Source organism: Podarcis gaigeae (genome assembly GCF_964106915.1).
Source record: "Podarcis gaigeae genome assembly, chromosome: 16".
Taxonomy (NCBI): Eukaryota; Metazoa; Chordata; class Lepidosauria; order Squamata; family Lacertidae; genus Podarcis; species Podarcis gaigeae.
In genome coordinates, this window is record NC_139693.1 from 22,442,402 (window position 1) to 22,470,396 (window position 27,995).

Below are 27,995 nucleotides of genomic sequence, written 5' to 3' on the forward strand. Positions count from 1 at the left end.
ATGTTTTTATTGTTGAGCGGAAACTCCCATCATCCTTGGTGAACTGCTGGGTGGGGCTGATAGGAGCTGGAGTCTAACTACATCTAGAGGGCCACATATTCCCCGTCCCTAATTTAAAATGTTATTGATTTATTTGTGATTTATTGCTAAACACCCCACTTTTTATCTCCAAGGAGCTCAAAGTGATGTGTGTGATTCCCTTCCCCCCACTCATTTAATCCCTACAACAACCCTTTGAGGTAGGTTAGGCTAAGAGGCAATGACTGGCCCAAGAACACCCGGCGAGCTTCTTGGCCGAGTGTGGATTTGAACCCTGCTCTTCCAGGTCCTAGTCTGAACTATTACACCACAGCAAGTACCCTTCCCTGAGATGTTTCCAAGGAGCAAATTGAAGCCCTCAATAGTTCCTAAACACTCACCTGAGAAAGAACCAAGTAGCCCTACTTTTTGCTTAGCAAAACGAAGGCCGGAAGATCAATTTCTCCCAAAGTTTCCTCAGAAATCTTTGCTTCAAAACAGCCAAGCTTAATTTCAATCTCCTTCCCTCCTCTCCTCTCTCATCCCTCTTTACCTCTCACCTCCTTCCCCTCCCTTTACACATGCAATTTGATTAATCCATAAGGATTAACCTCTCTTTAACTCCCTGATTAGCTGCATTTTAAAACTCCATTTGTTTTCCTTTTTCATCAAGACCCGCAATTTACATCGATATAGACATACTGCAATCTTTCGGAAATCAGTGCAAACTCTGGAGAGGCGTGACTGGAATCTCAATGGCATCTCGTATGCGATCAGGTTTTTCTTCCATTTTTGTCCAAGGATGGAGAAACCTTTTTTCAGCCTGAGGGTCGCAATCCTTCCAAGGCAACCTTCTCAGGGCCACAGGCCAGAGGTGAGCAAAGCCAGAGGCACAAGGGGACAGAGGTACCTCTGTCCAGTAGACTAGTTTGCAGGCAAACCCCTCTCAACCCTGCATCCAGGCAAGCAAGCGGGTTTGGTCCCACACCCAGACCACACAGTTAACACATATGGCCTCCTCCAAGGAATCCTGGGAAGCGCAGTTCACCCCTCACAGAGCAACCATTCTCCGTACTCTTAACCAACTACAATTCCCAGAATTCTTTGCAAGGAAACAAGTGTGCTTTTGCTGGAAGGTGCAGATGTGACTGCTATCAGAGTTCAGGGACATATCCCAGGCGGGGGGTGAAATAAGGTGGAGCAAGGCCAGGGAGGGCTGTGGCCTGGGAAGAGTGCCAAGGTCCAGGTAGAGATGCCTGGAGGGCTGACTTTGGGCCCCGAACCTGAGGTTCCTCACTGCTGGTTTGCACACTCAAACAGAATACATGTCAGGGACTGTACTGAGGAGGAATGGTGGGAGCCACCCCTCCCCCTGATCCGGATCCTGAGCGTTCCTAAGAGCAGGAGGACAGTATAGATTTGGAACAGTGGTTTGCAGAAGGGGATAATTCAGAAGGCAGAAGCTGGGAAATCCTGGATGGGGAACAGCTAGCAGAAGAAACAGAAGAAGAGAGAGAGTTAACAGATTCACAGTCTCTGGACAGCATTCACACACACACCCATCTCCAAAGACACAGACAGCTCATAAAGTGTTAGAACAGAAAGCGCAGAGGGTACAAACTCAGATTACAAGACGTAGGAGTGATGTAGATTAATAGGGACGGAGGAGGTGTAAACCTTAATTGGGAGCACCGCTATTCTGGGTGGACACTTTCCTTTGTCCTTTGCTGTGTTTATTAAAGAAACTAACGGGTAAGAATTCCTTTTCTTTGATCTGCTCATTTACGGCCATGAGGGAGGAAGTCGATTCCCCAAAGCCTGACAATAAGTGATAATTGTATGTGGGGCAGGGAATAAGCATTTTCCCTAGTTCATGTTAACCCAAAGTCATAACAGGGGAGAAGAAATCACTGTCACATTTTCCCAGCCCTTAAAACAATGTTGCAGACTACCCAAGTAGTTCAAAGCACTTATCCTGAGTTCAGTTTCCTTGGTACGAAGGTCAGCAGAGACTGTGGTGTGTTAAGGGTATCATACCCTCCAACACATTAAAGGCAAAAAAACTGGGACACTGTCTTCCAGGATGCCACCTTCCTGTTTTTTCTCGCGAGAGGACAGCGGCTATTTTGGGCACTGTGATCTTGAGCATTCTATCCCCATGGATACAGGAGCCGAAAAACTGGTCATTATCCAGACTGCCTCCCGAAACCACAACAACATGATTCCTCTTGCAACAGCAACCATTTTTCTCAAGTGAGGCCTACATTCGCTGTGCCCTTAGATAACAGGAGTCCATGGCAGGACATGCTTTTGACTGCGCTGCCACCTGCCCTGACGACGACCGATCATCCTTGCCAGTCAACAAAACAAACAAGCCCTGGTACCTAGGAGGCAGGGAAGGGAGACTCTGCAGCGGGGTGACGTAGGGATCAGATCTGCCCAGGGTTGCTGGGGAAATGCCAATTGGCACCCAGTTCCACAGTGAGGCAGCCTGCATGACTCTCTCTCTCTCTCTCTCTCTCTCTCTCTCTCTCTCCATTTACCATTGCAGAAAACAAATATTTTTACATCAAATTCCAGTACAGTGGTACCTCAGGTTACAGACGCTTCAGGTTACAGATGCTTCAGGTTACAGACTCCGCTAACCCAGAAATAGTACCTCAGGTTAAGAACTTTACCTCAGGATGAGAACAGGAATCGCGCGGCAGTGGCGTGGTGGCAGCGGGAGGCCCCATTAGCTAAAGTGGTACCTCAAGTTAAGAACAGTTTCAGGTTAAGAACGGACCTCCAGAACGAATTAAGTTCTTAACCCGAGGTACCACTGTACCCAGTTTTATTATTTTCACTGCATATCCAAGTTAAACCTAATTACTATTTATCCAGTATTGTCAAAACCAGTTTTGATTCACTGCATGTCTTTATATTAATCCAGCTAATAATTTAATCTGTTTACAATAACTTTTTAGGTATTCAATAAATGATTTCCACTCTAAATTAAAACCTATGTCTTCTTGGTTTCTTTTTTCTCCCAGTAAGTTCCGCCATTTCTGCATACTCCAACAGTTTTTCGTGCCATTCTTCTTTGGTTGCAACATTATCTTCTTTCCGTCTCTGGGCATAAATCATTCAGGTCTCCATGGTTGCGTACATAAATAAAATTTTGTATCCTTTAGGTATCTCTACCCCTATTATTCCCAACCAAAAAAAAGCCTCTGGTTTCTTAGTAAAAGTTATGGCAGTCTGCATGTCTCTTGGTCTGATACAGCTGTCTAAGGAATCTTTGCCCAGTTGCCTTTGGCAAAGCCAGCAACACCCCTCAAATCTCTCTCTCACACACACCAGCTTGTTTTCCAGCATCATCCGCTCAGCTGCCATGGAAATCACGATGCCACAAACACAACAGTGTCAGAAACGGAGCTGGCACAAAGCTTGCAGGACAGTGACCCGTCTAGTTCAGCATCCTGTTCTCACAGTGGCCAATGAGAGATGTCAATGACGGAAAATCTGCACTGAGTGCTGCAATCTCCCCTGTTGACTAGTGGTATTTTTGCACCTGCAGTTATAAGGATTCCCAGTTGGCAGCAAGTATTTTGCTTTTAATTAAATGAGGGCTGAGGGATCAGCAGGAATGGCTCTTTTAAACATGCACTAAGAGGACAAAGGACTCTTTCACTTAAAGGTAACGGTAAAGGTATCCCTGACCATTAGGTCCAGTCGTGACCGACTCTGGGGTTGCGGCGCTCATCTCACTCTATGGGCCGAGGGAGCTGGCGTTTGTCCGCAGACAGCTTCCAGGTCATGTGACCAGCATGACTAAACAGCTTCTGGCGAACCAGAGAAGCACGGAAACGCCGTTTACCTTCCCGCCTATTTATCTACTTGCACTTTGACGTGCTTTCGAACTGCTAGGTTGGCAGGAGCTGGGACTAGGCAACGGGAGCTCACCGCGTCGCGGGGATTCGAACTGCCGGCCTTCCGATCATCAAGTCCTAGGCTCTGTGGTTTAACCCACAGCGCTACCTGCGTCCCTCTTTAACTTAATCTTTAACTTACTCATCCCCATTTGGGACAGCAATGAAGGCTCAGGTAGAGTTTAAGAGCATAAAAAGAGCTTGCAGGATCAGGCCAATTGCCCTTTCAGTCATCATCCTGTTCTCACGGTGGCCAACCAGATGCTTCTTGGAAACCCTCAAACAGCGTCCGAGCACAAGAACAGTACATGCACAGAAAATAGTAGATCAAAGCTGATGGAGATCCCTAATTATCATTATTGCATAATGATAGTTATTGTATAATCTTAGAAGAGGGGTGGCTGTGAAGGGGCTTGGCTGTGGTTATCATGAAGGGACCGTACACTTCTGAATTTGCCACTAGGCCACCAGGACTGAGAAAAACTTGGCTGACTCACCATGCTTTTGGAAATCTGTTTTGCCGACATCCCCTTTCTTTGATCTTAAGTAGTACAATGATTTTGACATCAAAGCTAATTCCCAAAGCTCATTTATCCAATCTCTACTCTGAGTTATTATTAAAGCTTTCCAGTTTGTTCCCTGAGTAAATGGCAAGCTTACAGCCATGATCATGTAAGAGGTTAGTTCTCTGTATTCTCTATTTATGGATTGAAAGGTGTAATTTAACAACAGTAGTAAGGGATCCAATGCCTGGCTGCTTCAGATCAATATACAGAAACCTTTTTCTTTCCCTCATAGGTAGGGTTTTTTTTCCAACCGGAACTTGCCGGGATTCAATTCTGACACCTCTCAGGTGGGCACCATTGTCATTATAAGAGAACAAGGGAGATGTTCTGGCATGTTTTTTTCTATAAAAAAAAAGCAAAGCACCGATTATTATTATATAACCACCATGGTTTTAGAGGCAGAGTGTTTGAGGACCGGGACATTCGCAGGGAAACCAAAATGCTTGTTCACAAAGCTATTGTACTACCATCCTTACTGTAGGCTTCTGAAATGTGGACCACTTATAAACACCATCTCCAACTCCTCAAAAGATTCCATCAACGGTGTCTCCAAAATTTTTTACACATCACATGGGAAGACAGGTGAACCAATACCAGTGTACTGGAAGAAGCAAAGATCACCAGTGTTGAAGCAATGATTCTTCAACATCAACTTTGTTGGACTGGTCATGTTGTGTAGATGCCTGATTATTGTCTTCCAAAGCAACTACTCTATTCCAAATTTAAAAATGGAAAGCATAATGCTGGTGGTCAACAAAAGGGGTTTAAAGACTCTCAAGATAAATCTAAAAAAAATGTAGTATAAACACCGACAACTGGGAAATACTGGCCTGTGAGCGTTCCAATTGGAGAACAGCCTTTGCCAAAGGTGTCATGGGCTTTGAAGACACTTGAACTCAGTATGCAAGGGAGAAACTAAGAGGAAGGCACATTTGACAAACCCTCGCCATGATCAACTCCCTCCCGGAAACCTATGTCCCCACTGTGGAAGGACATGTGGATCCAGAATTGGCCTCCACAGTCACTTACAGACTCACTGTTAAACCCGTGTTTATGGAAGACAATCGGCTACGAGTGATCACCAAAGAAGAATAAGAGGCTGACCACCACCTCTCACCTTTCCAGAGGTTGTTTCTCAGAGTGTGTCTCAGATGGACTTCTGGAATGAGTCCATCTGGCTCTCCGAACCTCTCTCTATGCACTGCTCATAGGGACAAAGTGAACACAAAATTCATAAAATGATGCACGATGTGAAGCAAGTGCATTACGAGCTGATTAAGGACCTCGATGCAAATTTGTGCAAATTTAAAGCAACTTGTACACCATACATTTAAAGCACTTTTAGCTGTCGTGGCTTTTCCTCAAAGCATCCGGGCAAATGAAGCTTGCTAAGGGTTCTGAAAGTTGTTAGGCGACACCCCCATTCCCCTCACAGATCTACAATTCCCAGAGTTCCGTTGGAAGAGGGGCTGATTGTTAAACCACTCTAGGAATGGTCGCCCTGTGAGGGGAATGGGCGTCTCTCAAACACCCTTAACATCCTACAGTTCCAAGGAGATGATAGATAGATAGATAGATGATAGTTAGATAGATAGATCCATCCTATCCTTATTCTACAACTGTGTTTAGCGTGTTTCTCTTTTAATGTGAACTACTTTGAGAACAAAAGCATATGTGGGAAATAAATATAGCAGAGCTATTCCAAAGAGCAAATTTCTAGCCTTCAGGGTTACAACAATACACTTGGAAGCAAGTAGGCAAGGCCACTGAAGCAAGCCAAAAGAAGTGATGAATAAGATTTCTAGGGCAGGGAGAGGCAGTTTCACTGCCCTTGCTCCTCCTTATGATTAGAATCAGCAGCATTAAGTATGCAACCTAGAAAGAAAATTGCAACTTGCTTGATTGGCATAATTCATACTGGTCGTTTGAGGCCCTTTATGGCTTAGGGCCCTCGTATTTACAGGACCACCTCTCCTGGTATGCCCTGCAAAGGACCTTAAGGTCCATGAATAACCATAGTTTAGAGGTCCCGGGCCCTAAGGAAGTCAGACTATCCTCCACCAGGGCCAGGGCCTTCTCAGTGATGGCTCCAACCTGGTGGAATGCTCTGTCCCATGAGACTAGGGCCCTTCAAGATTTAACCTCCTTCTGCAGGCCCTGTAAGACAGAGCTATTCTGCCTGGCCTTTAATTTGAATTCAGCCTGATCTTTTATTTCCTTTCTCCTCCCTCCCCCTCCCCTTTTATGAAGATTACCCACTCAGACCCCACAGCTAATTCTCCCCTGGCCTCCTTGCTGGCCCAAGTAGGACTAATTCAGCCAGCTAGCCCTGGTGATTATCTAATGCTTATTAGATGGATTTCCTCTAAATTGATTTCTGAACTTGGAATTTTATTGTTATTCATGTTTTTATACTGTATTTTATGCTGCTTTTACAATTAAATGTTTTAAATTTGTTGTTAGACGCCCTGAGCCCGGTTTTTGAACCGGGAAGGGCGGGGTATAAATAAAATTTATTTATTTATTTATTTATTATGTGCCTCCTCCACATGAGGTCCAGAGGTCAGCTCTCCAGCTGTGGGATGCATTCCCCAGGCAGGTCCAGGGAGGTTTGTGGCAACTTCATCACACAACTTTAGGCACCAGGCGAAAATGTTCCTCTTTAACCAGGCCTTTGGCTAATCAACATCCAACGCCCTTTTAAAAGTGTTGTGGGAGGGGGGCTGTTATAGAAAAAATAGGGGGGTTGGCTTTTGCTGCCCCACTCCCCAAGAAACTGAGTCCCCTAAGTCCATGATTGGTCAGAGATGAATGGATGGTGGCAAGATCCATAGAAAGCAAGGCAGATATTTATTTTTCCGGTTTCAACATAGTTGCCTCCCCTCCTTGCAAGGAGGTAGGAGAGACCCTGAAGAATGGTGAGCCAGCCCCTATAAAGACTTTAGAATCCCCACCATGAAGCTTCACAGGGTGACTACGGGCCAGGCACCGCTTCTTAGCCTAACCTTCCTTGCAACGTTGTTGTATGGATTAAATGAGGAGGGGAGGGAACCATGCACACCACCTTGAGTTCAGTTAAAAATAAAGAATAATAAATTAAAAAATAAAAATAATAGTTGGGATTCAACACCACACTGTTTTGGGGGGTTTTGTTTGTTTGTTTTTATTAAAGATTTTCTTGTTTTACAGAAGTTTGTGTAATGTCTCTCGTATTTTTTCCGTGTAACATTTTTACAAATCAGTTTCATTTGTTGAGACATTGGGGGTGGGGGGTTGGGTGGCGATGTTTCTACTTTGCTTAATGTATGTAGGGTTTGGTGTCACCTCGTGCAGGTTCTGCTGTTCATTTGTGTTTCTTTGGTAGTGGTTGGGGTTGGCCTAGGGTGTGGTTGTTTGTTTGTGAATGGCTGTGGTGATCTTTGTTTTCGTGTGTGAGTGGGGTGGGTGGGTGAAACTGACACGGGGACAAACAGAAGAAGACACATTTACCCCGGTATGGCTCCCCTTTATCACATACACAGCCCAACAAGACAATGACAATAATCCACCAACAGCATACAAATCAATATGGCTAACCTGATCCAAAACACCACACTGTTTTAAATGTTCCATCCTTCACAAATCTTGCCACTTGCCAGATGGAACCATCCCCCCTCTTCTCCCCCCCCCCATATGCTGTTCTGGGGGTTCTCCCAACACTCCCCCCCCCATTTCAGGGGTGTAACGGAGAAGAGGAAGCCCCATTGTGCAAGGAAAAATCCTCCCACGGTGCTTTCACTGATGGTGCACACAAGGTGAATCTCGCCCAGTATCCACAGCCTTGCTCAGGGTAACTTCCTCATGTAAAGATGAGAGTCGAGGGAGCGAAAATGTTTTTGAACATTTGGTAATAACGTTTGTCAAAGAGCCAGCTGATGACTGCGTTCCTTTGGTATGCTCTCTTACGGCATTTGTTCTGATGACGCCCCTGGAGCCCTGGAACAATTTCACGAACACAAAACTTTCCAAGTACATTAAGAACCTGTCAGAGACTTCACCGTAACAGCTTTTCATCTTCAAGTACCCACCAGGGTTGCCTCCAGACTGTCATTGTTCTGCAGGAGCAGTTCAGTCACATGTCAGAAACTTAAGTTTGCACAATTAAAGCATATTACCCTCTGCCTTGTGGGACATCTTCAGCAGAAGAAAAGGCTAAGGAGTAAACTATGGTTTCCATATTTCAAGAGGTGAACGAAGTTGTTGAGCTTTTAGGGGACCCCAAAAGAGGAAGTGTCTGGGAATTCCCGAACGTATGGCAAGCGTAAACGCCACACGCAGCCTTTCTCAAAAGGTAGGTCCCCCCCAGATGTAGTTGAACTACAACTCCCATCACCCCTAGCTACCAAGGCCAGAGCTCAGGGATGATGGGAGTTGTAGTCCAACATCTCGGGACCCACAGGTTGAGAACCGCTGCATCTGGAGTGGAGTCCCTAAGATGGTTGGATGACGTCTTGTACACCTCCTTCCAGTAATCCCAGCTGCCAAGTTGGTGCCAAACATATTGCTCTGCTTTCCTTTTGACAAGCAGAGACATCACCTTGCCAACAAAGGTCCAGTAGTGATGTATGGAAGTGAGAGCTGGACCATAAAGAAGGCTGATCGCCGAAGAATTGATGCTTTTGAATTCTGGTGCTGGAGGAGACTCTTGAGAGTCCCATGGACTGCAAGAAAATCAAACCTCTCCATTCTGAAGGAAATCAGCCCCGAGTGCTCACTGGAAGGACAGATCATGAAGCTGAGGCTCCAATACTTTGGCCACCTCATGAGAAGAGAAGACTGATGTTGGAAAAGATGGAGGGCACAAGGAGAAGGGGACAACAGAGGACGAGATGGTTGGACAGTGTTCTTGAAGCTACCAGCATGAGTTTGACCAAACTGCAGGAGGCAGTGGAAGACAGGAGTGCCTGGCGTGCTCTGGTCCATGGGGTCACAAAGAGTCGGACACGATTAAACGACTAAACAACAACAACATCATATTGGTGAAACTTAGAAGGGGGTCGTTGCCTGGGCACCCCAGGACCTGCATGCACTGCCCAGGCTTGCACCCCGATGAGGTCATTTCAGTGCTGCAGATGCAGGAGACATCAGTTATGAGTTACCGGTCTCTGCAGCCACTTCAGGCGCTGTGATTCTCCAGAGGTTGGACTTCACTGCCAGAGGCACACTCCGTTCTCTCTCAAGATGACAACAACAAAACTTTCAGCTTCTGTGGGAAGCGTCATAGCTCAGTGGTACAGCAACTGTGAATTGCACTGGGGGGCGTGGAACTGTAAAAATTTTGAAGAGGAAAAGGGCTCTTGGGTACCTCATACACAGATACCTTTGCCCCACAAAATATCGATGTAGATCTCTTTCTCCCAGCCTTTTCAATTAACCTTCTCTACTGCCGGAATCGCTGAAAAAGAAGCATTTGAGAGATTTAACACAGGAGGAGTGTGTTGACACTTTAATATCTCTACAGAGGTTCTGGCTCGATTTTTGTTTTGGCTGTTAAGATTCTGTTTTCCCATAAGCTGTTATTGAAATGTGATTGAAATGCTAACATTACTCCATTGCAAAGAATTGTTTTTATGTTTTCGCAGATTGTTGACATGTCCATGGACAAGAGCATATATTTTTAAAAAAATTATAATTGCCGTCATTGCTTCCATTCCGAACACGATTTCAACTGCGGAAAAGTTCTTTACATATTAAAGTCTAATCTAATCTGGGCTCTCTGAGCAGTGTCTGTCAACGGCAGTAGCACTGGCTGGGTCAGGGAACCATAGGATGATGTTTTGCAATATATATTTTACTGCCTTTTTATATAAAAAAGTGCAAACCCTCTAGAGAACATTCATTATTGTTTGATATATATGAAATGCTGTAAATAAATAAATCTTCCTGTTCTTGTATTGGCAGGTGCAGATAATCAATGCTATGTTGGGGCCTCCCCAGTTGGAGAAGGATGCCCCCACACCAGCAGGAGGATTTATTTACCCCCCCCCCCAGTTCAGCTCAAGTTTGTTAACAAGTCCACAGACCTCCAGATTCTACCTGCCCCCCCAATACCCAACTCCATATACTGAGGAGAAAAGAGGCTTAAACGTACAAGTAGCTTATTGAACTTTTTCATTTTTAAAAAATTGCTCCCATGGAGATTTCTCCTCTCCTCTCCTCTTGTAAAGCCATCCAAGGTAGTGGCCATCAGTGCCTCCTGTCCTGTGGCAGTGAGTTCCATAGTTTAACCATGTTCTGTGTGAAGGAGGACTTTCTTTTTATCTGTCCTGAATCTGCCAACATTCGGCTTCACTAAACGTCCACAAGATCTAGCCTTAGGAGGGAGAGAGAAAACTTTTTCCCCACCCATATTTTCGAGTTAGAGGACTCGAAAAAAGGTAAAAGAGGTTCTTCTCCCCCAATCTCCACCTTTAAACGAATACAAGCACCACTTGGCTTAAAAGAAAATTTCTGTGAAGGCCAAAGACTCCAACAAAAATCCTGGCTACGCCCATGCTTCCACGGACCCTTCTATTTTCACCAATACGTAATTAAAATAAACCATATGAGGTCATTTAAAAGAAATTACAATGAACGGGGGAGAGAAAGCCATGAATAGAAAGTTCTTGTTTCCATTCTGCCACGAGGGATTCTCAGTTCATTTAGGACGCAATCCTACCGAGCGATAGGATCGCCCATCTCATTCATTCAAGTGAGGGCAAAATTGTAAGGGCGGAAACAGCTTCAGCGCGCCGCCGCTACCATGACTACGGAAAGGGACGAGCGACCATTCCCAGCCGGCGCCGGAGCGTTCGCAAGCGGTTTCCAAGGGCAACAGGCGACGCCTTTTCCTCCTCGCTCCCTCCCCACTGTGAGGGTTCCAGCTGGGGCTGAGAAGGCGCTCAAGTTCTAGATGGGGGGAAGGCCTTGAAAGCGACGTCGGGGGGTTTCCGGGGTGGGGGAGGGATTGTGGGGTCCGGGAGGAGGGTTAGGGTCTTTTAAGGGTGTGTTTCACTTCATGAAACCTCCCTCTCTGGGACTGAGCTTGGTTGTAAATAATCCATTCAGTAAGAAGGGTCGTCCCAGTTAGGGCTTTCTGAAAGAGAGGAGGGGGCTGGGAAAGAAGTCTCAAATTCAGGGGGTCTTTATAGCAAAGAGGGTTCAGTGGAGGTGATGCCAGCTGGCGACTGGCGTTGGGAATCTCAAACAGGAAATGGTCGAGAAGTCTTAGGGACTAGAATCTTGTCCTATTTTTTAAAGGTGGGGTGTATTTGGGCCTCGAGTTAGCACTCTAGGAAAAAAGGGGAAATCAGTGGGGTTGGTTGGTAGGGAAAACCTCGGGGTTAGAATCTATTTAAAAAGAAAAGAGGATAATTTGAGCTGAGATCTGGTTGTCTTTAGCAGTAGGAAGATTGATCAGTAGGGCAGTAGAGTGGCCTCAGGAAGGACTGGATTTGTGTTGGGGTGAGGCTACACCCACCCCAGGGCCTGTGTTTAGCAACTTCTTAAGAGAAATGATGAGCGGAGTGGTTTGAGACAGGTGGCAGTTCGTAGTTGGATCTGAAGGGGAATTGTGCAGCCTTGCTGGCATTTTAATTGCGGGCAGTTGCTGTCAGTCAGCCCTGGACAAAGACGAGGCTGTCAAATCTGCCTTGCCTTTTCAATTAGTTACCTTTCTTTGGGTTCCCAAGGCACAGAGATGTTTATACCTGAGTTCCTTTCAGCAGCCCGACTCGCTTAGTGGAATCATGGTCCTAGTTTGATGTGAATCGAAAGCGGGGGGTGTGCGTTTGTTGTTATTTCCTACTTGCGAGTGGCTAACCCCCCCCCCCAAATCCGCAGCCTTTATCTTTTGAAGCTGCATTTTATCCTTCCAGGCGCTGTTTGTGGTGTGAGGTGCATGTGAGAAAGGGTACTGTTACGGTAACCGAAACGAAGGTTCAGAGGCCTAGTTAAAGGAGTGGTTTTTCCTAGGAAGTGAGGTGGCTCTACAACACCGTCAATATGCCTATGCACCCAAAGTCAGATCCCCGTTACTTTGTCGTGATCCGGCCTCTGCCCATCCCCAGTCAGAAAGGCCTCAAGGTCCAAGCTCGAAGCAACACCATCTACAACTGCTGGGATGTCACGAGAGAGCAGGTCTTCCGGGAGAACTACCATCGGAGAATCAAACAGCTCACGCAACAAGGCTACTTTACTCCCAGCTGGAAGCCCTATCAGGATTTTGGGGACCCTCTTTACCTCGATCCAAGGAAACTCACCCTCTACGGTCTTGGACAGCTCCCTCTGGTAAGCACAGTGCTCTCTTAGTATGTTCTTTGCTTGTGATATTAAAAAGTAGGTGGTGGACCTCATTAAGCCATAGAAACCGCACACTGAGGTCCAGCTCCGAGGGTCTTCTGGCGGTTCACTCACTGCGAGATGTGATGTTACAGGGAACCCGGCAGAGGGCCTTCTCGGTGGTGGCGCCCTCCCATCAGATGTCAAGGAAATAAACAACTAGCTGACTTTTAGAAGACATCTGTTTAGGGAAGTTTTTAAATAATTGATGTTTTATTCTGTTTTTAATCTGTTGCAAGCTGCCCAGAGTGACTGGGGAAACCCAAAACATCAGTCAACTGCAAAGGGGATTCTGATATTTAATTTTGCACATTTACTAGAGAATCTTCTGCTATTCTATTTTATGCAACAAACAATCTTAGTAGTTGTGACCATAGTTTATATTGTATGTGTGGTGCCTGATGATTTTTATGGTTATTGATGTTTTTCCTTTTGTTATTTTTCCAAATGATGCCATGGTCTATGGCTAGCGCAATAAAAGATAAGGATGGTGACTAGGGAAACCCAGCCGGATGGGCGGGGTATAAATAATAAATTATAATATTATTGTTACATGTGAGACATGATTATTACAGCAGGTAGTACTGGTTGCTAGATTCTGAATCCTGGGCAAAGAGACCTGAAGAGGCCCCTGGGCCTGAGTTTTAAAGGTTTATCTAAAGGGCTTTCAAGTTTAACTAAAGAGCTACCTTCGCCCCTGTGATCTTGCTTGCACTAAGATAAGCTAGGGGTGTGTGTGAGGGGGGAGGCTTTTTGGTGGTGGCTCCACTGCTATGAAATTCCCTTCCAACCTAACTGCACACGTCCTCAAACAGGCCTTCCAAAATGTACCTGTTCCAGGCTGCCTTTCCGTAACAGTGCTTTCTGCTTTCTGAGCCTCTTAGGATTTGTTGCTTCTAATGTATCGTAATATTTCCCATCTGAATAAAGGTGCCTCCTTATGAGGGCTGCACGCAAAAAGGTGACCAATAAATACTTGAATACCAACAACAACAATGGAAGGCCAATTAAAAGAGTGTTATAAAAGCAAATAAAGGTGAAATTTGGGGGATCCGCATAGATAAAAACAGGGTCTGATTTTACATGGCGGGGAAATCCTGGGCTTAAAAAATACGTCTTTACAAGGCACCCAAAGCAACTGATGGTTGTTCCTTCATATATAGATACCAGGAACCTCTCTTTCTGGCTGATTAATGGAACAAGACAATTTGTGCCCCTCAGAGAGCCTGCGTTGTCGGGTTCAGAAACTCAGGTGTGAGTTTGGGGTTGGCCACCCTCAGTGCTGGCCTAGCCCCAACATTTCCCCTCCATGTTTAACTCGGTTTTTAGAGTACAGTGCCTCTAGCCTACTCCTGAAAGTGCTTGCTGAATGCAGTCAGTTCTCGCCCCCCCTCTCTTCCACAGCTGTCCCCAAATGGCCCAGCAGAGCCCTGTTAGTATTCATTTAAGGACAGTGAAATGACCCATTTTGGTTTTAGAATCCCGGCTTCTGCTCTCCAGAGATGGGCGTGCATTAGGCAGGCAGCTCTGATTCATTGAAAATCAAGGAACGTTGCGTCCCCAGACAGGCTTTTTGATTACCTGAGTGTTCCAAGCTCTGTGTTAAAAGGTCTGGTTTGATTCCTTAGTGAGCCGGCACAAGGGGATATTAGCCCCCTTTTTATCCGTTCAGAGAGTTAATTGCCATGGCAAGCTTGTCTGCGATACCCAGGAGCCGGCTTGTTGACTTCTTCCAAGTAAAGAAAGGTGACTTTTTCCTCTCTCTTTTTTTTTATCTCTCTTTTTCTTTTTTGGACACACTCAAAACATTTCTGTTCTTTTCAATTTGGAGCATCATGGATGCTTCAAGCCTGCTCTGCGCTTGTAATCAGACCCCGCTGGGTAATTGTGTGCTATACAGAAAGAAGATGGGTAATGAGATGGGTAACTACATCTATCCAGGAAGAAAATGGAGCCATTTTTGTTGACTGGCGTAATTTCTGCACCTGTAGTTGGCAGGCTTTGAATTAAGTGGGGGCTGTGGGGTCAGTAGTCGTGACTCATTCCCTCATGTGCTAAGAGGACAAAGGGCTCTTTAGCCTAATCTTTCTTGGTCAGAACAGTGCAGCTGTACCTTGGAAGTCAAACAGAATCCGTTTCAGAAGTCTGTTCGACTTCCAAAATGTTCAAAAACCAAAGCACAGCTTCTGATTGGCTGCACAAAGCTCCTGCAGCCAATCAGAAGCCCCATCGGACGTTCAGCTTGCAGAAATAGTTCACAAACTGGAACAATCACTTCCGGGTTTGCGACATTCGGGAGCCAAAACGGGAACTAAGCTGTTTGACTTCCAAGGAACGACTTTAGAAGCTTTGGCAGACATTTTATTGCATGCTGTTTCGTTTATTTACTTAAAGGATTTATATACTGCTGAATTTTCAAAACCTTTAATCAGTTTGCACAATATATGCATTAAAATTACCAGTCAGAGCAGATATTATTATTAGAAAAGATCTTGAAAATAAAACTGAGAATTCTTGGAGAACAGGTAAGGTCCCTGCAAACCAGAGGCATGCAAATGTTGTCCCCATCTTCAAAAAGGGGAAGAAGACTCAACCACATGATTTTGATATCAGGAAAGGTCCTAGAACAGATAATTAAATATTCCGCCTGTGAGCATTTAGAGAAGGATGCTGTGATTACTAAGACCCAGCATGGATTGCTCAAAAACGAGTCATGCCAGACCAATCTCATTTCTTTTTCTTTTTTTGATAGAGTTACAGCTTTGGTGGATCAGGGGGATGCTATGGGCACAGTGTATCTTGATTTCAGTCGGAATTAACAGGTACTTGTTGGAAAGTAGTAAAAAAGGGGGGGCTAGTAAGGGGAGGAAGGCTAGTAAATTTTGTATGCCCATTTGCAAGGCTGAGTTTAGCTGCTAGAGTCTCTGGGAGATTCAATTTGGCTAGGTGTAAAGGAGAATAATTTGGACCCCTAGTCGTCTTGGGTGAACTTCATTTCCCAGTAGATTCTGGGTCGGAGAGGGTAACCCTTAAGCAAGTTTAAGTTGGCGTGGTGCAGGTACCGTATGCTCAAAGGGGTTGTCTTCAGCAGGATCAAACCCACAATCAGAGGCATACGAAGATCATTATATTCCCATATGTTTCAATCTCTGTCAAAGGCCGCTTGTTATGTCTCCCAGACGGGAGAGAGTAATGTCTGAAGTTTTTGACAACTGAACCGTCTCCGGGATCAAGGCTGTTTTGGCTTTTCACTGCACAACTGGCACACACTTCCTTAACACTTGGCCATTTGCTCTGTGTAATTAAAGCCCGCCGTTGTTACTGTGGGCAAAGTTCAGAAGTGGCCTGGAAAAATGAGCTCATTTTTAAACCATCATCAGAGCTATTTCTAGAGGATGGCTTTGTCCTTCGGTGTCATCAAGCAGCCAGCCATAGCAGTTAGCCATGACAGTTATCTATGAAAAACGAGAAATGGAGGACTCCTTAGCCAAGGGTATGTAACTCACGCCTTGGGTCTGTTTGTTTTCCTGACCATTTCCAATGCTTCCCGATATTTTCTGCCAAATGACCTCTGGCTCGCTTTTGTCATGTTGCCAGCATGATGGCTTTGTGAATCAGCCTTTCCGAGTGGCCCCTTAATGCTGATGGTTTATGCTCAGTTTTAATGTACACTTGCATTTTCCGATGTGGTTTTTTTCCCTGCCTGTTCAGCGCAGCTGCTAAGCTTGCCCCACGACAAACTATTTGAAACATGACAAGTTTTCCAACTCTACAATTCTATGACTCTAGGGTGGTTGTGAGAATAAAATGGAGACAGGTGGGATATCTGTGTATGCCACCTTGAGCTCTTCGGGGGAAAGTTGGGATGGAAATGTTGTTATTACTCTTGGTTTTCAGCTGTGGAAAAATGATCTTTTGCATTGGCGTGTAGCCAAAATGCAGCCAAGTGCATTTTTTCAAAGGAGAGAGATTTTGTGGAGCGCTTTTCCTTAAGTGATCCAAATCCGTTCCTCTCCCAGAACCAGTTCAGGGTACAAAGCAAAATAAGTGCATTTATGCAGCATGCCAGTCATTTAGTAAATTCTCGTTCTTGCTTCATCCCAGGCCTGCAGTCACCATGGCTGATACACAAGAGCACCAGTCACACAGCCGAGGGGTAAGGAGTCCCCAAGGCTCTTTCTGTTTCAGACAGAACGTCTTGCGTTCAGAAAGCAATTTCAAGGTACAGAATTTAGGTCCTTAAAGATAAGGACAACCGCTCAGGAGTAAATTGGTAGTCGAGGCAGGTGAGAGAATATGCAGAGCGATAGGCTCCATCTGCTTGGTTCCAGTCACATGTTTGGCAGCTGCATTTTGAAACGGCTGAAGTTCCCCGACGATCTTCTGCAATGAACTTTACTGAAGCACAAGTGGGTGTAGCCCCGGGGTGGACTATGATCATGGGACCAGGTAGGGTGCTGTCAGGCATCAGGGAATCCTACTACCACCAGCCCACCTACCCATGGCTGGCTACCAGAGATAGAAAGACAGGGAAAGCTCCTTACCAAAGTCTTTTATGCAATATGCACAGAGAAGGGCTTAGAAAGTTAGCCTCTTGGAGTAATGGCATTGCTCCGAGTAATCTTCACCCCCCTTCCCTTCTCACTCGTCAACACCACCACCCGCCTTACAGTGGCTGCTTAAGGTCAATTGCCTCTTAGCTCTCTGCTCTCCTACTTTCACTGCCTGCCGGGTTCTGGGGGAAGGGGGATCTGGAATGCTCTCTAATGATAATGTGTCAGCCAGCTGTTCCGGCTCTGCTTCTCCCTCCTCCCCTTCTCCCATTATCTTCCAGCTTTGCTCCCTCTTCTGTCTCTGATCTTTGACCTTCTGCAAACCACTGTTGTATTTTTTATCATTTCTTTTAGAAAATCTTTATTAATTGTCACATAGACAAATATACATAACATATAGTACAAAAGACTATACAGATGAATATAAACAATAAAGTAAGAAAAGTTAGAAAAACAAACAAATACAAGACATTGGTACCTCGGGTTACATACGCTTCAGGTTACATACACTTCAGGTTACAGACTCCGCTCACCCAGAAATAATACCTTGGGTTAAGAACTTTGCTTCAGGATGAGAACAGAAATTGTTCTCTGGCAGCGCGGCGGCAGCTGGAGGCCCCATTAGCTAAAGTGGTGCTTCAGGTTAAGAACAGTTCCAGGTTAAGAATGGACCTCTGAAACGAATTAAGTACTTAACCCGAGGTACCACTGTATATTACACTTACATAACAAATTAAAATATGTAACTTCCAATAATTCTCATGAAACTACAGTACTTATGTTATCTGTATTCCTTGCACAGATTTATACATTATTTTATTATTATTGTATTATTTTATTTTGTATATAGATATATAATCCATATACAAATTTTGAATATTTCTTGGTTATCAGTATCTATTTCTCTATTTCTGCAAGTATCTTATTGTTCGTACAGTACGTTTTCAAGTACCGGTATTCTTTATATATTTTCCATTCCCTAAATACCTTTTGGTTTGACATTCCTCTGAGTTTTCCAGTCTGTTTTAAATCTATACTGTTTTCTTCTTCCCTGGAGGATTCAAGGGGGGGAGGAGGCGGTCTCCACCATTCCTTCTCAGTCCAGTCCCTGAAAGGTGGTAGGGTACCTAAGTGGAGGCGGAACCTGGGGGTGAGGTGCCACCATAGGTGGAGTCAACCTGTTCTGGTTTGGTCCCCCACCCCAATATTGTGGACACTGATTCAGTGCAGTAGTAGCTTAACACCTTGGGGACGCGGGTGGCGCTGTGGTCTAAACCACTGAGACTCTTGGGCTTGCTGATCGGAAGGTCGCGGTTCGAATTCCTGCGACGGGGTGAGCTCCCGTTGCTCCATCCCAGCTCCTGCCAACCTAGCAGTTCGAAAGCACACCAGTGCATGTAGATAAATAGGTCCCAATGCGGCAGGAAGGTAAATGGCGTTTCTGTGCACTCTGGTTTCCGTCACAGTGTTCCGTTGTGCCAGAAGCGGTTTAGTCATGCTGGCCACATGACCCGGAAAACTGTCTGTGGACAAACACTAGCTCCCTTGGCCTGAAAGTGAGATGAGCGCCGCAATCCTATATTTGCCTTTGAGCAGACTTCACCGTCCAGGGGTCCTTTACCTTTTTACCTTTAGCTTAACACCTGTTCTACCCAGGAAAGTGGTGGGGACAGGCATTTCTTGTTACAGCAACCTCCTTGGCATCCAGGAGCATTCCCAAGCTTTGTTGTTGTTGTCTAGTCGTTTAGTCGTGTCTGACTCTTTGTGACCCCATAGACCAGAGCATGCCAGGCACTCCTGTCTTCCACTGCCTCCCACAGTTTGGCCAAACACATGCTGGTAGCTTCGAGAACACTATCCAACCATCTCGTTCTCTGTCGTCCCCTTCTCCTTGTGCCCTCCATCTTTCCCAACATCAGGGTCTTTTCCAGGGAGTCTTCTCTTCTCATGAGGTGGCCAAAGTATTGGAGCCTCAGCTTCATGATCTGTCCTTCCAGTGAGAACTCAGGGCTGATTTCCTTAAGAATGGAGAGGTTTGATCATCTTGCAGTCCATTGGGCTCTCAAGAGTCTCCTCCAGCACCATAATTCTTATATGCCTGTTGTCTTTGTCCATGGAGTTTTCTTGGCAGGGATACTGGAGTGGCTTCCTGGTTCCTGCTCCAGGTGGATCACATTTGGTCAAAACTCTCCGCTATGACCTGTCCATCTTGGGTGCCCTGCACAGCATAGTTCATAGCCTCTTTGAGTTATTCAAGCCGCTTCGTGACGGCAAGGCAGTGATCCCAAGCTAAGCACCTGATTTTTAGATAGTTAGATGTTTGCATCAGCCATCGGCCTTTGCAGTCCGAGTACAAAATACATGTAATAATAATAATAATAATTTATTTATACCCCGCCCTCCCCAGCCAAGGCCGGGCTCAGAGCGACTTACAAGCAATAATAAAAACAAGATGAATGATTACAACTTAAAAACAAAAATAAAATACAACATTAAAATAATGGAACATTAAAATATTAAAATGTAGCCTCATCGCAGGAGGAGAAGGAAAAGAAAGGAAAAAAGCGGGGGGGGGGGGGAGAGAGGGAGGGAATCAAATTGGCTCCAAGCCAAAGGCCAGGCAGAACAACTCTGTCTTACAGGCCCTGCGGAAAGAAATCAGATCCTGCAGGGCCCTGGTCTCATGAGACAGAGCGTTCCACCAGGCCGGAGCCAGAGTTGAAAAGGCCCTGGCTCTGGTTGAAGCCAATCTAACTTCTTTAGGGCCTGGGACCACTAGGGTGTTGTTATTTATGGACCTTGAGGCTCTCCGTGGGGCATACCAGGAGAGGCGGTCCCATAGGTACGAGGGTCCTAGGCCGTGAAGGGCTTTAAAGGTCAAAAGCAGCACCTTAAATCTGACCCTGTACTCCACCGGGAGCCAGTGCAGCTTGAAAAGCACTGGGTGAATATGCTCCCATGGCAGAGACCCCGTGAGGAGCCTCGCTGCAGCATTCTGTACCCGCTGGAGTTTCTGGGACAGCTTCAAGGGCAGCCCCGCATAGAGCGAATTACAGTAGTCAAGCCTGGAGATGACCGTCGCATGGATCACTGTGGCCAGGTCAGGGTGGGAAAGGTAAGGGACCAACTGCTTGATGCGGCGAAGGTGGAAAAATGTCGCCTTGGCTGTTGCTGTAACTTGCGCCTCCATGGAAAGGGAGGCATCAAGGATTAAACCCAAACTCTTAACGGAAGGCAATGGCACTAATTGGGCCCCCGCAAGAGAAGGGAGTTGCTCCCTCATCCCCATGTCATCCCGACCTAGCCATAGGACCTCTGTCTTCGAAGGATTTAGTTTCAATCGGCTCCCACGAAACCATCCAGTCACAGCTTCCAAGCATCTGGTCAGTGTGTTTGGGGCTGAGTCAGTGTGGCCATCCATCAGCAGATAGAGCTGAGTGTCATCAGCATATTGGTGACAGCCCAGCCCAAAGCTCCGGATAATCTGGGCAAGGGGGCGCATAAAGATGTTAAAAAGCATCGGGGAGAGAATTGCGCCCTGCGGCACTCCACACACCAAGGAGTGGCACGACGACATTTCCCTCCCTAGTGCCACCCTCTGTCCCCAACCAGAGATAAAAGAGCACAACCAGTTACGGGCTATGCCCTGTATCCCCACGTCTGCAAGGCGGTGGTCCAGAAGATCATGATCGACCATGTCAAAGGCTGCTGACAAATCTAAAAGGATCAGCAGTCCTGACCCGCCTCGATCCAGTTGTCTACGGAGATCATCTGTTAGGGCAACCAGAGCCGTCTCCGTCCCAAAACCAGGACGGAAACCGGACTGAAATGGATCTAATGCCGATGTTTCCTCCAGAAACCTACCAAGCTGTTCAGCAACCGCTCTCTCAATTACCTTACCCAGGTATGGAAGATTTGAAACTGGGCGGTAATTGGATAGGTCTAAGGGATCTAATGAAGTTTTTTTTAAGAGTGGACACACCACTGCTTCCTTCATTTCCCCTGGGAATGTCCCCGTGTCAAGGGACAAATTGATAATTTCAACCAGGGGGGTCCGCACAACATCTGGACACTTCCTAATCAGCCAAGACGGGCATGGATCAAGGAGGCAGGTGGTGGGCCTACCAACTTGGAGGAATCTATCCACATCAGTAGGGAGTATCCGATCGAAATGGTCCAACACTGGACCTGAAGTCAGTCGAGGGGGCCTCCAGTTCAGTCACTGTATCTAAATTGGCAGGGAGGTCACGGCGGAGCAACAGGACTTTCTCCGCAAAAAAACTCGTGAATGCCTCACAGCTGTGGGTCGAATTTGTGCTTAAATTTGGTTGTCCTCCTAAGGACGTTATTGACCTAATTATTTTAAAAAGTTGTGCCGGGTGAGAGCTAGCGGATGCAATGGAAGCTGCAAAGTAAGATTTCTTAGCAGCTTTCATAGCCATCTCATAGGCTTTCATAAGCGTCCTATAAGATGTTCTTGAGGCTCTGTCACGAGTCCGTCACCATACTCGCTCTAGCCGTCTGAGATCCCGCTTCATTTTCCGGAGCTCCTCAGTAAACCAAGGGGCCCGGTTTCGACGGGGTCGCAGAGGGCGCTTAGGCGCGATCTCATCAATGGCTGCCAAGAGCCGGTTATTCCAGTCCTCAACAAGGTCATCTAATGAGTCGCCAGGAGGAGCAGGGTTCCGCAAGGCTTGTCGGAATCTATCAGGATCCATCAGTTTTCGCGGACGAGCCCAAATAGGTTCGCCACCCGAGCCGGGGAGGAGCGGGAAGTCTATCTTGGCTTTCAGAGCATAGTGATCAGACCATGGCACTTCCACAGCAGGGAGCATGATCACATCTATGCCAGCCCCAAAGATCAGATCCAGCGTGTGGCCTGCTTGATGAGTGGGGCCCAAAACAACCTGGGAGAGCCCTAGTGTTGCCATGGAAGTCACTAGGTCCAGAGCCTGTGAGGAGGGAGCGGCATCGGCATGGACGTTGAAGTCTCCCAAAACCAGTAGGTTTTGTACAGTGGTACCTCGGGTTATATACTCTTCAGGTTACATACGCTTCAGGTTACACACTCCGCCAACCCAGAAATAGTGCTTCAGGTTAAGAACTTTGCTTCAGGATAAGAACAGAAATCGTGCTCCGGCAGTGCGGCGGCAGCAGGAGGCCCCATTAGCTAAAGTGGTGCTTCAGGTTAAGAATGGACCTCCAGAACGAATTAAGTACTTAACCCGAGGTACCACTGTACAGAAAACTTAAGCACTTCTGGAGCGTTCCTTCTTTTGGCCGACAGGGTTGGCAGGAGCCTGGCCTTGGGATGACTCTCCTTGAGCCCGATTGCTCAGAACAGTCAATTGCCCTCGCCGCGAGTTTTAAGAAACACTGTAATCCCAACCGCCCTCCCCTCACTGCAGGGTTGGCTAAAGATGATACTGTCAAGTGAAAACAATGATTTAATGGCTTTGTGACATGAAGGCCCCGGGACTAATGGAACACAACCTAGAAATCGAAGCCGAGTGAATGTTTTAAGGCTCCTAGGCTGCAATTATGATACAGTCTCTGCCTGCAGCTGTCATTACAATCACAAAATGTCAGCAGCGATTAGTTCTCTTTCAGAAGGTCAAATAACAATGGCGAGGAGGATGCCTGTGTGGTGACAGTAAGCCTGTACCAGTGGGCCAAAGTGCGGACAGTTCTCGTGATGCTTTGCAGTTTTGCTGCGATAGGACCACTCCTTCTGCATGTCAGCATAAAGTTATTCCGGGGCCGGGTTCAAGCGAGAGACCAGCATCCTCCAAGGCAGTAGATCTCATGTTTCCTACAATTTTTTTATATATAACAAAATTTAAACCAGAACATACTGCTGTGCATTTCTCAATTTGACAAGATCCCGGGGCTCTGTTTATCAGGCCTTCGTTCCCTTGGGGAGAAAGATGGCTGAAGGCATTTCTGTAATGTGCTTTTATTTACAGATATTAAAGGTGAGCATAAGGCATATACAGATTTATCTTTTTGCTCAGGCAGCCCAGACAGATGAGCGGGGTACAATTATTATTATTATTATTATTATTATTATTATTATTATTATTATCCTCCTCCTCATCGTTATCATTATCATTATTATCACCCATTGAATCAGCCCCTGTTTTGTGGGTCTGAATCTTTTATTTGTTCTTGTTTGCTCCTAAGTATTTTTAGACTGCATTTTTATCAGTTTTAGGATGCATTTTCGTTTTAATTGTACTCCCCCCCCCATTGTACACTGCCTCAAGGTCTTTAAAAAACATATTCCAATTTATAAGTGCTTTGAAATAAATAAATAAATAAATAAAATAAAATATAGGTCAGATAGTTGTTTATTTCTTTGACATCTAATGGGAGGGTGTTCCACAGGGTGGGCACCACTACCGAGAAGGCCCTCTGCCTGGTTCCCATCAAATCTCCAGAGAAGCACCCCAAGACAGAGTTGGGAGATCCTAACGGGTCCAACAATGCAGGAATCACAGCTAAAGAATCCCTGACAGATGGCCATCCAGCCTCTGGTTGGAAACCTCCAATGAAGGAGAATCCACTATCTTCCAAGCTTCCACTGTTGTTCAGCTCTTGCCGTCAGAAAATTCTTCCTAATGCTTAGTCGGAATGATCATTTGGATGCTTCTAATTTTCCAGAGCTCTTTTCTCTCTGTCTCAGGTTTTCTCTAAACTGCTGTATCTCTGTCTTTCAGAGCCTCAACCTGCTTCTATTCTTTGCCTTTTTAAATATACATAATGTCACTGCATGTCCCTGCCTCCTATGTGTGTTGCAGAAATATCTATGTACAGGAGGGGCAAGCATGGGTTTTGTGGCTCATCCATCAGCATTTCGGTGTGATATCTTCCCAATATACACATTTGTGTATACAATTTTTTCCCCTAAAGCACATATTTTTTGCAAAACTGTTTTCCATTGGCCCGATCCAGCAGGCTCAGCTTACATTCTTGCACATTCTTTCTATGTTATTTTATGTATTTTGAGGCAGACTTTGCCCCAATGTGCGCACAGAACTGCATTTGCAAACTTTGAAGGAGTGCAAATTCTGAAAGGATGGCTGCCGTTTCGGTTTGTGTATTGTTTAAGAAAATCAGAAGACTGTCTGAGGGAACGGGAGACGAAAGACGAAGAGGTGAAATCAATTATGATTAAATGGGCACAAGATATATGCCGTAATATTATGCTGGAAGATTGGGAAAGGTTATGGAAAATTGATTTAAAATTTATAGATTGCTCCTTACTGAAAGAAAATTATATGAAGTTGATGTATAGATGGTATATAACACCAATACAGCTAGGAAGAATGTACAAAACCAGTTCAAATATGTGTTGGAAGTGCAAAGAAAAAGAAGGAACTTTTTATCATATATGGTGGGATTGTAATGAAATTAAAAAGTTTTGGGAAATGATATATAACTGAAGAAAATGTTCCAATTAACATTTGTTAAAAAACCTGAAGCATTTTTGTTAGGGATTGTAGGAAAAGACCTGCCAAGGAAATTGAAAAATATATGTATGCGACAACGGTGGCAAGAGTCTTAATAGCACAAGGATGGAAGAATGAGGAAATCCCGACTAAAGAACTATGGCAAGAGAAATTGATGGATTATGCAGAATTGGCAAAATTGACACACATACTACATGACAAGGATAACTGTGTTTTTAAAGATGAATGGGAACCCTTTACAAAGTATTTAAAGAAACAACAAAATGAACTGGACTCCTTGGCAGGCTTTGAATAAACATTCACAAACTTTTTCTTGATAACACTCAGATAGATAAATTAAGGATTTGTAACATGCAGGAAATAACATAGGTTGATAAACCAGAGAGAGGAGCTGAGGGAAGTCGGGGGGGGGGAGGGGAGGGTGGGTCAGGTTTTTAGGGCGGGAGGAGGGGGGAAACGGGATGATATGTTTTTTTTTATAAAATGTGATGCTGAAATAATTAATGAAAAATTAAAAAAGGAATTTTTAAAAAGAAAATTAGAAGACCAGCTGGATCAGGCTAACGGCCCATTTAACCCCCACATCCTCATCTCACAGCTGCCGACCAGATGCCTGTGTTCAACCCACAAGCAGAATCCAAGAACAAGAGCCCTCTCCCCTCCCGTAGTTCCCAGCCATTGGCATTCAGAAGTAATACTGCCTCTGAACTTTGGGGCAGACCAGTGGCGTAGTGTGGGGGGTGCAGGGGGGGCCGGCCGCACCGGGCACAACATCTGGGGGGGGGCGCTCGCCGCCTCCGGAGTCGCCGAAGAGCCTCGGGCGCAGGCTGTAGCAGAGCCCCATGTCTCGCGGAACCGACGAGCTGTGCGCGTGTCCGGGCTGAAGGCGTCCGGCAGGCAGCGGCTCTCAGTGCTCGCTGCGGTCCCCGCGTGTCAGGGCCGCAGAGGGCGCGCCAGGCAGCCCCTCCTCACAGCGCCGCTGCTGCTGTTGCAGCTGCTGGGCCATGTTGCATTTTCCTCGCCTCTCTGCCCTCCTCCTCCTCGGGGCAAGCGGCGTCGTTTGGGTGGCAGCGCCAGCGGCAACTCGCCTCAGATCACCTGACACGGACCCGCCGCCGTGGCTACCTTACCGTAAATACCCCAGCCCAGGCAGCAGCAGGAAGAAGCTGGCAGCGACGGCAGGTTAGGGGTTAGGGGGCGCAAATTACTTGCCTTGCCCCGGGTGCTGACAACCCACGCTACGCCGCTGGGGCAGACCATTGCCTTCATAGCTAGTGGCCATTGATGGCCTTCTTCCTGAGTTTATCCAGTCCTCTTTTGCAGCCACCGAAGTTGATGGCCATCACTACCTCTTGTGGAAGTGAGTTCCACAGTTTAAATATGTGCTGCATGAAGAAGTTCTTTCTTTTCATCTGTCCTGAACCTCACGTCATTCATCTTCATTGGATGTCCACCTGTTCTAAGTGTTACGAGAGAGGGAGAAACAACTTCTCTCTATTCGCTTTCTACTTGCTGTGTATAACTTTTATACAAGTTGGGCATGTCATCCACGGGCCTAGCTGAAGGAGGCATGGGTGGGCAACTATCACCCCCCCAAAAAAAACCCAAATAAATAAATAGAAATGAAAAGTAGAAATCATTAGAATATTTGAAATGCTTTGACAGATTTCACTGAGCACTTGGGGTCAAAAGAAAGTCATTTAAAACATCTGTTGTTGAGACATTTCATTCCAAATTTGCCAGTCAGAGGATGATGACAGGAGGGTGTCCTGCCCCCCCCCCATAAATCCCGGCTATGCCCATGATGTCATTTTTCATTTTTCAAAAAGCTTGAATTAGGTAGCTTCGCCTTTAAATGCAGACCGAATTGACTCTGTCCTTGATTGCTGGCTTTTTGATTTCCAACAGATTCTCCGTGAGCTACCCATGCATTTTTTTACACCTGCTTCTCAGTGAGCAGAAAGAGACACGCAGGATCTGACTTAATATATGACACACACACTCTCTCTCATCTGGAGCAAATGTTTCTGTTCTTCTTAGGACCAGCTGCTCTGTGAGGCTGTAGTGCCAAGAGACCCTGTCACGCTGCATTTTTTTATGTTGTAAGGATTGTCAGTGTGTTTATTTTGCTGTGCTAGACACTGGTCTGAAGACACCAAGCAGCCTCCTTCGGAGCAACCCTCCAGATGTTGGTGAACGCTGAAGACACACCTCTTTGACACACAAAATGCATATTTTTACAACACACTTTATTTTCTGATTTTAAGTTGTTATAATCTGCACTGGCACATCAGGGTGAAGAGCAGGAAAATAGTTGTTGTGGCAGTGCTAAGAAGGCAGGCAGGGAGGTTTGTGGGGCACTAGAAAGCTCTGCAAGTACAGTCATACCTTGGGATGAATACACTTCAGATTAAGTGTTTTTGGGTTTCACTCCACGGCGACCCAGAAATAACGGAATGCGCAGACACTCAAAATGACACACACGCATGCACGGAAGCAGCGAAACACGACCCGCAGACGCGCAGTCACATGTTACGTTCGCTTAAGGATGCGATCAGGGTCCGGAACAGATCCCGTTCGTATCCAGAGGTACCACTGTATCATTATTACAGTGGTACCTCGCAAGACGAAATTAATTCGTTCTGCGAGTTTTTTTGTCTTGCGAAGCACGGATTCCCATAGCAATGCATTGAAAATCAATTAATGCGTTCCTATGGTCAAAAAAAGTTTGAAAATCACCAAAGTGTACAGTACTGTACATACATTTTCTAAGACTCTGGGGGACAACTCGAAGAAGGTTCCTCTTCCACTCTTTGCTTCTTGCTGAAGAACCTGTCCATGGTCTGCTGCTTCATTCGCCTTTTCAGGACCTCCCTGAAAGACGACATGACCCTCGTATCAAAAGTGTTCGCAAGGTCACGTGTCAGGTCATTGTCAGGGTGGTGCCGCTGTGCAAAAGCCTGCACATCTTTCCACTTCTGGCAAATGTCCCTCAGTTCTTTCTTCTCCTTCTTCCTCTCGCCGGCCTCTGCAGCAGCATTTTTCTTGGGCCCCATGGCAGCACAGCTCCTACCTTCGCAACCCCCCCCCCAAAAAAAATAATCAAAAAAAAATCAG

General features: G+C 46.0%; 1 protein-coding gene across 4 annotated transcripts in view; it reads left to right on the top strand.

The window, feature by feature from the left end:
- Positions 1–11,129: 11,129 nt before the first annotated feature.
- The window catches only part of CCDC60 (coiled-coil domain containing 60), a 58,151-nt gene continuing 41,285 nt past the window's right edge, over positions 11,130–27,995 (top strand). The window contains exon 1 of one of the 4 annotated variants that reach the window (XR_014559026.1): positions 11,130–12,802. Coding sequence is in view for 2 of the 4 variants with exons in the window: in XM_083717203.1 (XP_083573329.1) it covers positions 12,518–12,802 (285 nt within the window). In the remaining 2 variants the exon portion in view is untranslated. The remainder of the gene's footprint in view (positions 12,803–27,995) is intronic. The other 3 variants (XR_014559027.1, XM_083717203.1, XM_083717204.1) reach the window with 3 other exon arrangements.